This window comes from Cervus elaphus, chromosome 7, assembly GCF_910594005.1.
Source record: "Cervus elaphus chromosome 7, mCerEla1.1, whole genome shotgun sequence".
In the NCBI taxonomy this organism is placed as follows: domain Eukaryota; kingdom Metazoa; phylum Chordata; class Mammalia; order Artiodactyla; family Cervidae; genus Cervus; species Cervus elaphus.
In genome coordinates, this window is record NC_057821.1 from 24,880,922 (window position 1) to 24,895,963 (window position 15,042).

Consider the following 15,042-nt stretch of genomic DNA (forward strand, 5'->3'; position numbering starts at 1 on the left):
TGCCCATTTCAATGTCAAGGACACGTCATACCAAGGGCATACCACACAGAGTGGACCTGAGGAGTTGACCCATCAAGGTACTGGAAGGCACAGGAACCTGAGCAATAAGCTGGTATGTCATTTACTCGCACAACCACCTGGAAAAAGGCAAAAGCATTAAAGGCAGATGTACACATTTCATATGCTCAAGGGTATTCACAAAAGACTTGTGAAGTTTGCCCAAACTGATATGTGTTATGCCCAAAATCATATGTGCCGTGACTCACCTATTCTCTATTTTTCCCTTCTATTTTCCAATAATAGACCCTCAGTTGTAAAGCATGACTCAACATGTTAGGCTATGTCTAAATGATGGTTAATATGCAGAAATCTAATATTTTTACAATTAGATAGGCTCAGTCTGGAGTAAATTCCCTCTCGGTCACATAGAAGTAAATTCAAACTGTGCAAGGACTTTTTATCACCTTATATTTTTTAACTTAAGACCTACTGCCTGTGAAAAGCCCTGTCTTTGCTGGTAGATGCCAATGATGTAGACACCTCTGTTCCATCATTGCTACAAGGATGTATAACTGAAGATTAGAGTGGATTTGGACATTTGGGTTGGGGTCTTTTTTGTCCTAGAATGCGAAGTCCCTTAGAATAAATTATGTATCTTTCCCTCTCACTGGGACTGAGGTTAATATAATAGAACTCTACAACACTTGTAAATGAAAGTGGTGAAAAAGATAAGACTCTCAGTCTTTACCTATAAAATAAAGATTAAAAACACACTACATTTATGATAGTGTTTGCTTATGGAGGGAAGGGATCATACATCAAATGTTAACAATTATTAATTCTTGTTTGGGTAGCCAGGTATTGGTTATATTATTCTTATAGATTTTGCATTTTAAAACTGTCTCAATTGAAAGCACATGACTTATAAGAGGGGAAAGTGCAAAAGACATTTTAAAGAGAAAAGGAGTTGACTCAGCCCATTTACTTTCCAAGACCACTGTGAGCAGGTATAAAAAGTATATAGCTAGAGAGATTCTCTATTTTGGGTACCATAAGAGCATCAGTAGTTATAACTGGATGTTGTGTTTACAAAGCACTTGTATTTTCAGAGTACTCTTCATACCCTGTGAAAGTAGAAAGAGCACAGCCACGGCTGTATCTTTTAGAAGGCTGTCTCAAATTAGAAAACTGACCCTTGGGATTGGCCCACATCACAAATAAGGAGGGGCTGCAGTAGACTTGAAACCAGTTCTTCACTTTGGGGGGCCCATCTGCTCTCACCTGAGTGTATTGGTTGGCAGTGGCCAACATGTCTCCAAATATGGGTCCAAGGAAGACTCCACCATCATACACCACACGTGTGGTCACAGCAGGGTTCACTCCGGTGAGGTTTTCATTAGACACCTAAGATGGTCACATTTCTGGTGAATCCTGCCATGGAACAGAAGTCTAATTCTTGCTTGAAACAAATGACAAAGGGTGTTTTCACATTCATTAACAATAATCAGATAGCTAGAAAGTGAAAATAGAGTGACATGGGCTTGAAATCTAGAAGCCTAACAGTAAGTAGTGGTAAATGAAAGCCCCAGTAGACTAGAAGAATATTTATTTGCAAGTAGAGTTACCAAAAAATGCATACTATGCTGATCTCTCAAGTCTTGCAAGAGATTTTGTTCCCATGTGCTTTTCTATTTTACAAGTTTACAATCCAAAATACTAAAATAAAACATCAGGAAACAAGTGCCATGAGATGACTTCCATCCTTCCTCCATCTCCACCCAAGGATTTTGTTTGAAAACCAGATGACCCGCCATGCCAAATAACAAGAATAAAATTTCATCTCAGATTTCACTTCATAAAACCAAATGCTAGATGATCATTAGATTATTTTTTAAAACCCTAAATATGCAAGAGCATCTGGTTTTGTCATTATCCAAAGACAGCAAATCCTTTCCTAAACTTCCTTCTGCTCTGCCATCTGCCTCCATGATAATCTAAGTCAATCACATCTGCTTAAATTATCCAATAACAGATGTAAAATTATTGTATGGTGGACACTGACCAACAATTTCATTACCTACATCAAGTTAGAAAAGGCAACGTTATGTTTAAATTGCCTTATCAGGAATATGAAATATAAAACATACCTTGAAAACTTTCAGAAAGATCATTGAGCTCCTTTACTAGAGAATTTCAACAAAGTTCACAAATCATGACAGTTTTCATTCATATAATTAGATTTTTTTTTTTCACAAAATTGTTCCAGAGCACCAAATCCATAAAGTCAAAAGGGATACCATACATACCTTGATGAAGTTGGGCAAGTCCCCGACCTGGCTGGACCAGGAGAGGGTCCACACATGTTCATAGCATGACTTTAGATCCTCCGTCACAGTGAAGTCACTGACACTGAGGTACCTGGATGCGAAGTCATCAGCGCTGGTTTGTAAGAGCTTTTGGAGGTGACTGGCTGAGATGTGCACAGGGACACCTGTGGGAGAAGGTCATGATACCGAAAATGTTCTTATTTTAGTCGCTAAGTTGTGTCCAACTCTTTCGCAACCCCATGGACTGTAGCCCGTCAGGCCCCTCTTTCCATGGAATTTCCCATGCAAGAATACTGGAGTGGGTTGCCATTTCCTTCAACAGAAGATCTTCCCAACACAGGGATCAAACCCCCGTCTCCTGCATTGGCAGGCGGATTCTTTACTGCTGAGCTATCAGGGAACTGTGATATAGAAAATACAGGAAAGTAATTACTCCACCTTGTAGCATCTCATCTCATCATCAAGACAGCAGAATACAGGTTAAAATGACTTCACATATGCAAAGACCCTCAGGTTCAAGACGTGGCTTCAAGAGAACCCTCAGTCCAGTTATGCAATTTTTAAGGCAAGCATAAGTAGGTGCTCACTTTTTATATCATGATCCCTTTAATCAGCATCATATCTCTCAAGCAGAGAACACAATCACATCAGACAAAACTATCTCAACTATCAACTCAAAATGTGAATTCCAAACACTGGTAATTCCTGAAAGTCTAATTAAATACTGAGTTTTTCCTGGAAAAAAAATTTAGCTGGCCCTGTGAATAAGGCAAAGTTGGCCACCTTTATGTCAGGCATAAAGCAGCTGACACCTATAAAAACAGAGCCAACGAAGCTGAGGAATATTGGCATTGAACTTCGGTTTCTCTACTAGAATTTCCTTTAAGCCCAACCACCTGCTTCCCCATCACACATCCACGCAGAGAAATAACTGCACTCTGGGATGAAGCCTTGCTTGTGTTTGAACACTATTTCATGCTTTACCTGAAGTTTCCATTTCATTAGCCACCCCCAGCAACCCTTTGAGGTGGGTCATCTGGATAACCTAATGCCTCCTTAAGAAATGAAGAAAATGAAACCCAATGTGATTCAACAGCTCATCAACCAAGTGAGAGGGGTTTTGATTAAAACCCAGATTGCATTGACCAACTCAAGAGATTTCCTCTTGAATCCCACACTACCCTGGAGTATTAATGAAATATCACTGCATTTCCAAAATGCAAACAAAACTCATCTTTTTAAAACAGACTGTCCTATATGAATACATCATTTGAGGGTCATTTCAAATGGCCAGGTGAAGGCTGGCTTATCCCCCCAGTTGTTTTGCAGGCAGTGATGTGAAGAGCATCAGCAACAGAACATGATGGGAAGAAAAAACATCTCTCAATAGGTATTCTGCAGTTCTCTCATTGTGAGAAGGGAAACAGCACAGTAATGGGCTTCACAGTGGCAGAGCTCTAGTGCACTTACTCACCCACTTATCAGATTCCAATAGCCTCAGGACCATCTATTTTTCCTAAGATGTCTTATTAGAGGAAAAATTCCATTCCTCCAGCCAAGGATTGACTTCTTTGCAAGTCCAGCTTCTTTCTTCTTGGGAGGGTAGAAGATTTTTGGACCACTTGGCAACTTTTGAACAACCACTCTTGCATTCTCCTGAGCCCCCAACTTCCCTATGTTTTTACCAAATAAATAATATAATCACTTCTAACCCTGTCCTTGATGAGATGTATATACATTGATAGTTGAAGATTTAGAAACATTTCCATCTTCATTGCAGTTGAAAGCTCTTTCTACATTTAATATAGTTTCTCAGTTCAGTTCAGTCACTCAGTCATGTCTGACTCTTTGTGACCTCCTGGATATGGTTTCTAAAATGCTCAGTATCATGTGGGGTCACTTTGGAGTTTAATTTAGAAAGGCAGTGGCTACATGGATCATGGTCTATGAAATTCTAGAGAAGAAAATTGAACTCTTTGAGAAGCAAACACTCAAGTTCATATCTGGACCCTGCTGCAGCTATTTGTATGAGCTTCGGGCAAGCCTGAGTAGAGTGAGCTAAATGGTGGCCCTCAAAAAGATACGTTCTAATTCCTGGAAACTGTGGATGTTACATCATAGAGCAAAGGATGTGATTAAGGATCTTGAGAAGAGGGAATCATCCAGGATTATCCAGGTGGGCCATAAATGCAATCCTATTTATCCTTACAACAGAGAGATAGAGGGAGTTTGGAGATGGCAGAGGAAGAGACCATGTGACCAGGAGGCAGGGTTTGGAATGATGCACCTGAACCAAGGGATGCCAACAGCCACCAGAAGCTCAAAGATGCAGAAAACAGATCCTCCCCTAGACCTTAGGAGGAACTGTGGCCCTGCCAACAACTTGATTTTGGACTTCGGCCTCCAGAACTCTAAGAGAATACATTTCAGTCATTTTAAGCCACCAAGCCTGTATAATTTGTTATGACAGCCGTAAGAAACTGATCCGCTCAGTTTCCTCATCTGTAAAATGGAAAGACTGGGATCATATTGACAAGGATATCCCAGATCTTTAATTTTAGGAAAGTCATTCTCAGACACTGGAAAATTAACAAATTATGCTAACTTTAAGACTGTTACCCTGTTAGCAGGATGTTGTTTGCCTGGGGATGCCACTGAAAGCTTCAATGAGAAATGCTGCACCCGCTATGGCCCCTTTACCAGGAATTGCTGTGTTAGAAAGTTGGATGCGAAAGTGTCCTCCCAAAGGTGGACTTGTCCTCTGCAGTCTCTGTGTTGCCACCTGGACCAACCCGGATCCTTCCTCTGCTCCTTCGGTGGGCACAGCGCTGCAACATGTCAGAAGCAAAGCATTAACCACAAGGCCCCTCCAGCAGCTGCTCCAGACAGAGCACGGCTCCATCTCAAGGACCACACAGTCTCCCGTGTTTCCAGACCACGAGCACGAGCTCCCAAATAACCCCTCTCCCATCACAGCAGAGAAAATGAAAGGTACATACGAGGGGTCTCTAGGGGTGCTCCACCCTCCCCCCCTACTGATCCTGGGAGAACACAGAGGCAGAGTGAAGAGTGACGAGTGTAGCCTCCACTGCTCTGGTCCTGATGCAGAGCGGAAGCAGAAACCTGTGTTCTCTAACTGTGTCTTCACAGTCAGAGGAAAGCTCGCCCTGGTCCACAGATCCTCTGCGCTCAGCAACCCCGGCAGAAACAGGCCACTCCATCTAGCAGAGTCCTTATCCAGCACCTGTGTGCACACTGCGTACCTAATCCTGCTTTCAGTATAATAAGTGGGTCAAATAAATCATGACATACCATGCAGCAGAATACTATTCAGCCATTAAAAAGCATGCTTAATGAAATGGGGAAATATTCTATTTATACCAGTAGGTGAAAAGGGCATGTTGCAAATACAGTGTCTTATCTGTTGTACCAACTTGAGGTGTAAAAAGTAAATATACATAATTAGTTAGTGTTGGTCACTCAGTCATGTCCGACTCTTTGTGACTCTATGGACAGTGGCCCGCCAGACTCCTCTGTTCTTGGAATTCTCCAGGCAAGAATACTGGAGTATGTTGCCATTCCTTTCTCCAGGTCTTCCCAACCCAGGGATCAAACCTGGGTCTCCTGCATTGCAGGTAGATTCTTTATCATCTGAGCCACCAAATATATATATATATATACATACACACACACATATATATATATACACACACACACATATATATACACATATATATAATACATATATATGTATTTTGTGTATATATGTATATGTGTGTGTGTATATAAAAACTGCCTGAGAGAAAAGAGTATTTTAGAACATGGATTCAACTTGTTAAAAGAAACTACCTCTGAACAGAGGGATTATGAGTGATTTGTACATTTTCTATGTGCTTTTCTGTACTTCCCAGATTTTCAACAATGAACATGTATGATTTTAATCAGTAACATTACTTAAGTACTACGTATTGATGTGCATACTCACAACCACACAGAAACAGTCAGACTGATGCTATCTGGTTGGGGGCCATTCAGTGTTGTCCTGACTTTCTCAGGCTGAAGGCTTCCAGAAGGAGCTAAGGAGCCTGAGGAAACTCGGAAGGGGAGGATGTGAGGACCCCTCTAAGTGTGGACCGAGATTATCTCCACCATTTCAGAGTTAATAACTTTGGCGTTTGGAGCACAGAATCACAGGGGGCTCATCTGACATCTCCCCCTCCAACACTGAGAGCCTTTCCCTCCTTTATTCTAATGATGATTTTTGGTCTTTTCTACTCAGAGGACCATGAAACATTGTCAAGAAATGTGTCAAGAAATAGATTCAAGCTTTCTGTGCCTACTTTTCTTACACCATCCCAAACACAGTGTAAGTAATGAGAACTCATTTCAGAACGTGTTAGATACAGGGGGAGAAATTTTAAAGACAAGGCATCTCAATCTTTCCCATTCTACGGGATTTTAGTGAACATTTAAAAGGACGAATTACAGCATGCATGTGTTCCAGGAGCTTGGAGGAGCCTGATTCTTAGTTACTGCTTTGTAAACTATGGCCAGAAAGGTTTGTTTATTGACGAATCAACGCTTATGTGGCTCTAGTGCCATCTGGTGGTGAGCTTTCAGAACTGGCTGGTTTTGTTCCTTTGACTATGAATTGTACTTCCTTTTGCCTCAAAGAATTCCAGTAAGATTAATATATTAATCTTCTTAATGGAATGGGAGAAGAGGAGCAAGAAGAAAACAGTGGTAATGTGAACCTCTGAAAAGCATAAAAAGACATCTACTTGTAAACTAATTAACTAGGAACTAGCCCCCAGATCAACAGAATCAGCATTGCCTTGGAACTCATTAGAAACGCAAATTATCAGGCCCTGCCACCAAGCCTACTGAATTAGGATGGTGTGGTTAGGGCACAGCAATTTGTGTTTTAACACAACCTTCAGGTAAGTCTGATGCAGCATTCTTAACATAGAGAACTATTGCTTTAAGCAGCAAGACAGGTAAATTTTCCTGATTGATAAAAAGTCTCACCTCTGTGACTCCTAACGCCAATTAGCAATTTTAAGGAGGGACAGGTGACCAAAGATGGTTCCCCACCTTGCAGTGATGAGCGGGAGCTCCAGGCCACACCCTGCCAACCAGGAGGTCACATTGTAGACGGGAGGTGATCCTACCACCGAGAGCAATTCCAGCAGATTCCCGCCGGGGCGAGCTGTACCAGTGTCTGCCTGAGAAACTGGAGACCGAGGAACCAAACATCATCAAGTAAATCAAGATGGAAGACCCTCTGGGTGGAAGGTCCCTGCTGGAGGGTCTGAGTCACTCACATCTCAGCACACCATGGAAGCAGAGATTCCCACCTACCTGCTGCCATGAGGAAAAAAGGAAGAGGGAGGAATTCAGTTGCCAAAGGAAAATGCAAGGTCATGGTATAAGGAGACGATGACTAATTCCACAGCAAACTTCAGTAAGCCGCAAGCCAGCCAAGCATCATTCCCTGTGCCGTCGGAGGTCCCCCCACCGCCACACACACACACGCAAACACACAGCTCATCGGTGGCAGTGTGCACTGCTCCCCTCTTCCTCCTTTCCTTCTCCAAGTCCCGGCAGCTCCAGCAATGCAGGATGATACCCCTCAGGAACACTGAACACACAGGGCAGATCCTGGAGATGTCTGAGTTTTATCCACGGCATGGTGTCAACATGTGTGCAGACACAGTGCAAGCATTTAAGACAGACCGTTTTGCAAATCCTGATTTTCCACTTCTACTGGGTGACCATTTAGCTAATCACCATAGCCTCCATAAGACTCTTTTCTCATTGATAAAGTGGGACTCATGATAGACATCGGTCTGCACGGCAGGGAGAGTTTACTGAGATGGCAGGTTTAGAGGGCCAGCTTAATATCCTCTTTCCCTTCTACTAGGCACCATGTAAATGCAGTTTCTTTCCCAAGTCTGTGCAATTGAGACAGCAAACAGTTTAAAAGCAGCATCCTTGCAGGCCCAATGCTGAGCACACCACCAGGCACAGAGCCAGTGCTCAATAAAAGTTCATTTGTTCAACTGAGTAGGGGGTCATTAAAAGTGGCTCTGGTGTCAATGATCTCTAGGTTTCAATTTCCCCCACATCTCTGACTATTTGAGGCAAGACACTCAGCACCCTCTTAGCTTTGGTTTCTTAATCTATAGAGTGGGGATCATAGGGCCATCTCAGGGGTTCTGAGAATTAAATGAGAAGTATTTGGTAGCTACCACTAAATAAAAAGAAATTTCATAGAGGACAGTAGGTGGGAAAATATAATCAAATATTAAGCTGATCAGATAAATGTCAGGCAATTAAATATGAATATGGAGCCCGTGTGTAGTTTATGTTACTATTAAATAATCCTCACAGGAAAATTGTTTCCAGCAGGATGACTGAACTAAGTGAGAAGCAGATTGTTATACCCAAGCCACCTCCTGTCTTTCTTATCTCTGCCCTCTGCCTCCCTGCTCCCCTCCCCACCTCACCCCTACATGGCTCCAGATGCTGGAGCATTTGGGTCATAGAGGTGATGGCCATGAGAAAGAGTTGGGATCCTGGGCATTGAGGGTTTGGAGAGGAGAAAGGGAAATGATACCTATTATCTAGTCCTGAGTTTCCCAGTCAGTGGGTTCAAGTGTATGAAATATTCCCATCAGCCCTCTGGGAATCTGTGCAGCATTTGGGATCACCAAAGGCCCCAGTCAGTTGTCTTGGGCACCAAGGAATTCAGACAGTTATCCCAGCACACTATTTGAATATTATTTTCTGTGTGTCAGAACATGGAATTTGAAGTCAGCGATGCCAGATGCCCCCAAAACACTCAAATCACTGAAACAGGTAAGGGATAGAATTCTGAAGAGTATCAAAAATGATGCAATTTCAGGCCTTGAAAGACAGTTCTCTTACCCCTCATCCCCAAGTTCCCTGCCCCCTAGCTCTGCAACTTTCAGGTAAAAGATTAAAAGTTGCACAACTTGAAAATCAGAACGCAAATGACCGTTCCATTCTTTTCTCCTTGAAGAGAGAAAGAGAAGCTACGAGAAGCAGGAAAGCCAAGGCCCAGAGTCACAAGGGATTTGATGGAATAGGGAGAGTGAACAAGCTGGAAGCCTAGAGGCCCTGGGAGCAAACCACACCATCCCTCTGGCCTTCTGTCCCTGGCATGTGTGCCACACGTGGCCTGAGGAGAACCCTTGGTGAGCACCTTGCCCTTAAGACAAACAAAGCCAGGTGAGATCAAGGGACTTTGTGCAGAGAGGGGCCAGGCCTGAGCTCTGAGTGATGCGTGGGAGCTATCAGATGGGCAGAAAGACAAAGCTATTCTCATGAGGATGTGTTGACCCTCTGACTCATACCAAGTTGGCCCTAAGGGTCGTAAAATCAGACTTGTGGCCCATTTCAGGGCCAAAGATGTTGTGTTCCTCACAGCACCTTTTATGACAGATATTAACAGATGGAGGTAGGGAGAAATCCTGCTGGCCTGACAATAGTAATGATAATAGTAGTAATAATTGATTATATTTACTGAGCACTTACTACAGTCAGGACCCATGATGAGTGCTTTATATTACACTTCAGTTAATCTTCATAGTAATCCCATGGGGTAGAAGCCTCATTATGCCCATTTTACAGATGAGAAAACCAAGGCCTCTCAGTCAGAAAGTGGTAAAATTGGGATAATATGACAGGCACCCAAAGCAACGGCAAACATTGGGGTAAATAACAGAAAACAGAAGGAACTTGCTAGAGGGATATAAAAGCCAAAGACACACAATCACAGCTTCATCTTCTCCCTGGGACTGAGGTAGAAAGATAGAGAATCATCTGTTCTCTCTCCATTAAAAAAGAAGCAGCCCCTCCAGAAAAGCCTGAGGACCCTATCTGATGGATAGTTCATAGAGGAGAGTAGATCTGATAATCACCTGTTAGGTTTGTGTCTGCAATAATAATCTCATCCACATAGAACATGCCCATCTCTGGAGACAGAGGGAGGAGGTCAATCTGATGAACCAGCACTGGGGAATTTGCAGGAGGCAGCTGGAGATGCGAGGAGTGATGCACACACGTCTTCCAGAGGTCGGTGCAGGTGAACTGCCAGCTGAACACAAGCACAGAGCAGAAACGGGCCTCCTGTGAGCACCACAGTCCTCTCGCCTGAGAGCCCCAGTTCCCCAACCGGGGCTGCAGACCATGCAGCTGGGAGATCCACACAGTCCTGGTTGCCATGGTACCAGCATCCCACCCAAAATGGGCTCAACTTGGCTGGGACACAACACCAGTGAGTCACATTTAAGTCCACCATCCGTTCATAACAATGTCAGCAGTACTTTCAAATTACGATACAATTGAGTGTCTTAAGCAGATCACATGTTAGGCTCTAACCACAGAGATGATTAGTGGTCTCTAAAACCTAAATTTCATTTAGGTTTAAAACCACTTACAAAACCCTTGAGAGATGTGGAAAGAGTGCTGAATCAAGGGATCAAAATGCCTGAATCATATTCCAGCATCTTTGCTCACTCGCTGAATGAATTTCAGTGAATCACACTTTCTCTGGGCCCTGATTTTTCTCATCTGTAATGTCAAGGAATGTTCCATAAAATCTCTTCCAAATATGATGGTCTTTGACTCTATCCCTATGAGAAATGTCAGACTCCTTATATGTGTAATGACTAACTGCTCTTAAATCAAACTTCTTTGCCAAATAAAACATGCTCAGAGCTGAAATTATTGTCCGAGGCCCCACTATCAGAAAATACCTCCCATGAGTCACTGTCCCCAAAATAGTTAGCCATACCATCTAGCAGAATTCCCAACACACCTGCCCGCAGACAAGCTACCTGCGGGTACCTACCTAGGACTGGTCCCCAGGAGACTCCAGTCACATGTGATGTTCTTAACAGGCTTTTGAAGGCCAACTGTGAAGGACACAGTCATCTTCAGGGTCGTATTCTCATGGCCTCTGTATGCAAGGCACAACTAGAGACACAAAACAAGTGCTTCAGCTCTGTCACTAAGCAGCAGCTGCTCAAGCAATGTTTATTGAGGACAATCCACTCCCTAGAACTAACCTAGAGACAGCCAGACCACTCCTGCCCTCCTAGACCTTACCTTAGTTTAGAACAAATTGCTATTTATCCAACAGAGAGCTATTCAATGCCTAGCGCTGTGTGTGGCTGTGAGGACTTTTTATCTCAATTAGAGATCCCTTGTTGTGACCCAGATGCCTGTGCAACCTCAAGCAAGGCACTGAACCTCTCTGAGCCTCACTCCTTAACCTGAACTCGCCGGCAACCTTGGCTTCTAACTCAGAGTTAAGTAACATTGTTTGGCAGGATTTTCCAACTGTGGCACTATTGACATTCAGGACTGGGACTTTTCTGTGAGTCCTTTTCTTACACTGTGCATTGCAGAATGTGTAGCAACTTTCCTAGAACCTACCCACTGGATGGCACTAACACTTCCCCAGTTGTGATGACCAAAAATGCCTCTAGCATGGGCTAAATCCCCACCACCACCTGCTGGGCACCTGTGCTGTAGCAGAAAGGCTGGAAGTTGGGTGTTGCCCTTTCCTGAACCATTTAGTCCCAGCTCCCACTCTTTTTTGACTCAGAAAGGACTTGAAACCACTGCCATGAGCTCAGTCATCCCAGGAAGGTTCACCCTGGTTCCCAAAGAGCAGAGCTACTGATGCAAAGGATATGAGGTATGGGAGGAATGTGTCAGTCCATCCATCAATAATAACAATAACTATAATAAATAATAACTAGCTTTAAACAAGTCCTAGCCACTGCCCAAGCACTTTACTGGATTACCTCATATACTCTGCCCCAATAGCTAGAGAGGCAGACCCTATTATTACCCATTTCTCAGATGAGTAAACTAAGATAAAACACAGAGGGCATGCAGGGTATAGAGTCAGAATTCAAAACCAGAGAGTCTGAGTGGAGAGTCTGCTCTCATACCTGGAGATCAAAGAAAACACTGAACCATATGGAAACTTCCATGTTGTCATTGTTGTTGTTTTGTCACTAATTCAACTCCAACTCTTTGCAACTCCATGGACTGTAGCCCTCCAGGCTCCTCTGTCCATGGGATTCTCCAGGCAAGAATACTGGAGTGGGCTTCCATTTCCTCCTCCAAGGGATCTTCCCAACCCAGGGATCAAATCCACGTCTCCTGCATTGGCAGGTGGATTCTTTACCACTGAGCCACCTGGAAAGCCCAGAAGCTTCCATAGGTCTCAGTTATTAGAAAGGCATTTCCATGCAGCAACTAGCTTATAGGACACTTATAGGTGTCCATTCACACCCCAAACCTAGCACCTCAGCCTGAAACATCTTGTGGGTCATGGTAACCACTCCCTTGTGCCTCTGTTTCTCCAGTGTCCACCCCAGAGAATAATTCCAACCCCTCCCTACCCACCTGGTCTGCAAACACAAGGGCTGCTACTTACATGTGTGTACTGATCTAGCCTGTAGACTTTCTGAGCAGTTGGAGGTATCAGGACAAGGTGTCGAGGCTGATGGAGACTGAACCTCCCACAGAAGGGCTCTGTCCCACTGGTGAGGTGCCCATCAGAGCTGGAACCTTCTAGCCCTGGATGAAGTTCAGATAAAACAGGAAGACAGGAGTAATTGTCAAACAGAGCTCCACAACATGTCTGCAGGGAATGGGTTATGGGTTCTCCATGACATTGGCTTCTCAGTCCTTGGGCGAGCTGGGCAGGGCTCAGGGTGGCCAGCACCCTCCAGCTCAAAGGCTCCACCTATGAAAAATGCATTGTGTCTGCTCCAGAGCATTAAAAATCTATTATCATTTTCAATGTGTACCACAACAAAAAAAATATTGAGAAGCAAAGAGGTAAGGCATGTTGACTGCAACTTAGCTCACCTTATGATTTTTAAAACATATCCTCACATTTTCAGAATACATTAGACTACTGTCTTCGGCTTCCCAAGTGGTAAAGAACCCATCTGCCAATGCAACTCGGTTCAATAGGTTGGTCAGAAAAATCCCCTGGCATAGGAAACTGAAACCCACTCCAGTATTCTTGGATGGAGAATCCCACAGACAGAGGAGCCTGGCAGGTTTCAGTTCATAGGGTCACAGAGTCAGACACGACTGACATGACTTACCATGCACAGCACAGACTACTGAATTATGTAATAATTCCTTTGCGATGTGATTTGAGTTAAACAAGACTTGCACTGTTCTGTTATGTCTCGCCTGTATCGGTTGCTGTTTCCCACCTGTGGCATGAGATGCAGCTCCTGAGCCTAAGTCACCAGCATCCTTTGTTTCTAACTCTCTGCTCCCCTGACAGCACAGAAGGGATGTCCTTTCTTTCTGATTCCCACACCAAGCAGCTCCCTCCCAAACATTCAGCCTTTCTCTGAAACACTGTGTCCAAATCCAGTTTCCAATGGAATGAACAGAGTCGCCTTGGAGATGAAATGAAGATTGTTCTGCTTTTACATTAAAAAAAGAGAGAGAGAAAAGATAAGGGTGAAGAAGACAATCAGAATTTGTCAAACCAGGGACTGTACCTTGTTCAAATCCCAGCCAGAGTAAGATGTTTGCTGAAAGGGGTTCCAGTTTGCATTTGACTGCAAGTAACTCCTCAATGGCTGTTTGAATCTGTTAATAAGAAAAATGACCAGGAGCTCACGCCATGGATATAAAGACTACCTCTAGTTCCCCCACCTCTCCTTATGTGAATAAAATGCCCACCTGATGGGCTGTGGCATTTGCAGGGATTGGCTGACTAGAAACGTTGTCCCAGGTAAGGAAGAAGTTCCCTGTGCCAGACACAGTCAGCATCTAAAAAATCAAGAGTGACAGGATTAAAGAATATGTGTTCATTGAGCCAAAAAGACAATCTAGCAACATAAGACAAACTTCCCTGACTTGCTATAGACAGTATACCAGGAAATAGGACCTAAATGGGTCAAAAAGCTATGAAATCATGCATACATACACTCACAGGCATGCAAACATTGGTGTGAGTGTTAGCAGGGACTTATTTCCTCTCTGAGGAATATGTTTCCAAAAGAAGATTTACCAGGACTTCTGTACCTAAAATTAAGTCCATGAATCACAACAAAAATTAAGTCCATCACAACAGTAAAACTCCTTTTAAATAAAAAAAGTCCTCTCAACCCTACTGGATGAATGTCCAATCTCTTTTGCAGGAGAGTTATCATTACGGCTCAAGTCTCCTGGCTCTCAGCCAGCCAGGACTAAATTCTTTGCAGAGTTCAGCCCCTGAACCTAACCCCATGGGACAGAAAACACAGGCAGACCTGGATTTCCGGAAGTCTCTGGGCCCAAGCTCGGATCTGATGCTTCTCCCGGAGGTATGTGCTGACCACGTCAGGATTCAGCCAGGTGTTGTGGATCTGGACACCAATTCTCACCCCGCTGCTGGGGGCTCTCCCCTGATGCTCTGCTTCCAGGTAGTACCTGGCTCCCCCGAGCAGCTCCAGCTTGGGGGTCTTCTGTTGCTGGGTCTCGTCACTCCCATTCTGCTCCCAGGAGTCAAACCAGTCGGCAGTGCCCACCCTGATAGAGGCCACTTTCACCTGCACCCCAGTAAACACATCAGGACCGATACTGTGAAGTTTCTGGGCCTCTCTTTCTCAAACAAAAAGCAACTAGACATCTACTAACAAGGGACTTGGGGGCTGTT

At 43.8% G+C, this 15,042-nt stretch overlaps 1 protein-coding gene across 7 annotated transcripts in view; it reads right to left on the reverse strand.

Moving 5' to 3' along the window:
- The window catches only part of PKHD1 (PKHD1 ciliary IPT domain containing fibrocystin/polyductin), a 431,302-nt gene that overhangs the window by 381,538 nt on the left and 34,722 nt on the right, over positions 1-15,042 (reverse strand). For all 7 annotated transcript variants that reach the window (XM_043907708.1, XM_043907713.1, XM_043907712.1 and 4 more), the window contains exons 16-26: positions 14,657-14,935; positions 14,085-14,174; positions 13,901-13,991; positions 12,808-12,950; positions 11,206-11,330; positions 10,274-10,449; positions 7,422-7,560; positions 5,028-5,155; positions 2,307-2,491; positions 1,282-1,404; positions 32-137 (exon numbers count right to left, since the gene is read on the reverse strand). In XM_043907708.1, the coding sequence (XP_043763643.1) occupies positions 32-137; positions 1,282-1,404; positions 2,307-2,491; positions 5,028-5,155; positions 7,422-7,560; positions 10,274-10,449; positions 11,206-11,330; positions 12,808-12,950; positions 13,901-13,991; positions 14,085-14,174; positions 14,657-14,935 (1,585 nt within the window). The remainder of the gene's footprint in view (positions 1-31; positions 138-1,281; positions 1,405-2,306; positions 2,492-5,027; positions 5,156-7,421; positions 7,561-10,273; positions 10,450-11,205; positions 11,331-12,807; positions 12,951-13,900; positions 13,992-14,084; positions 14,175-14,656; positions 14,936-15,042) is intronic.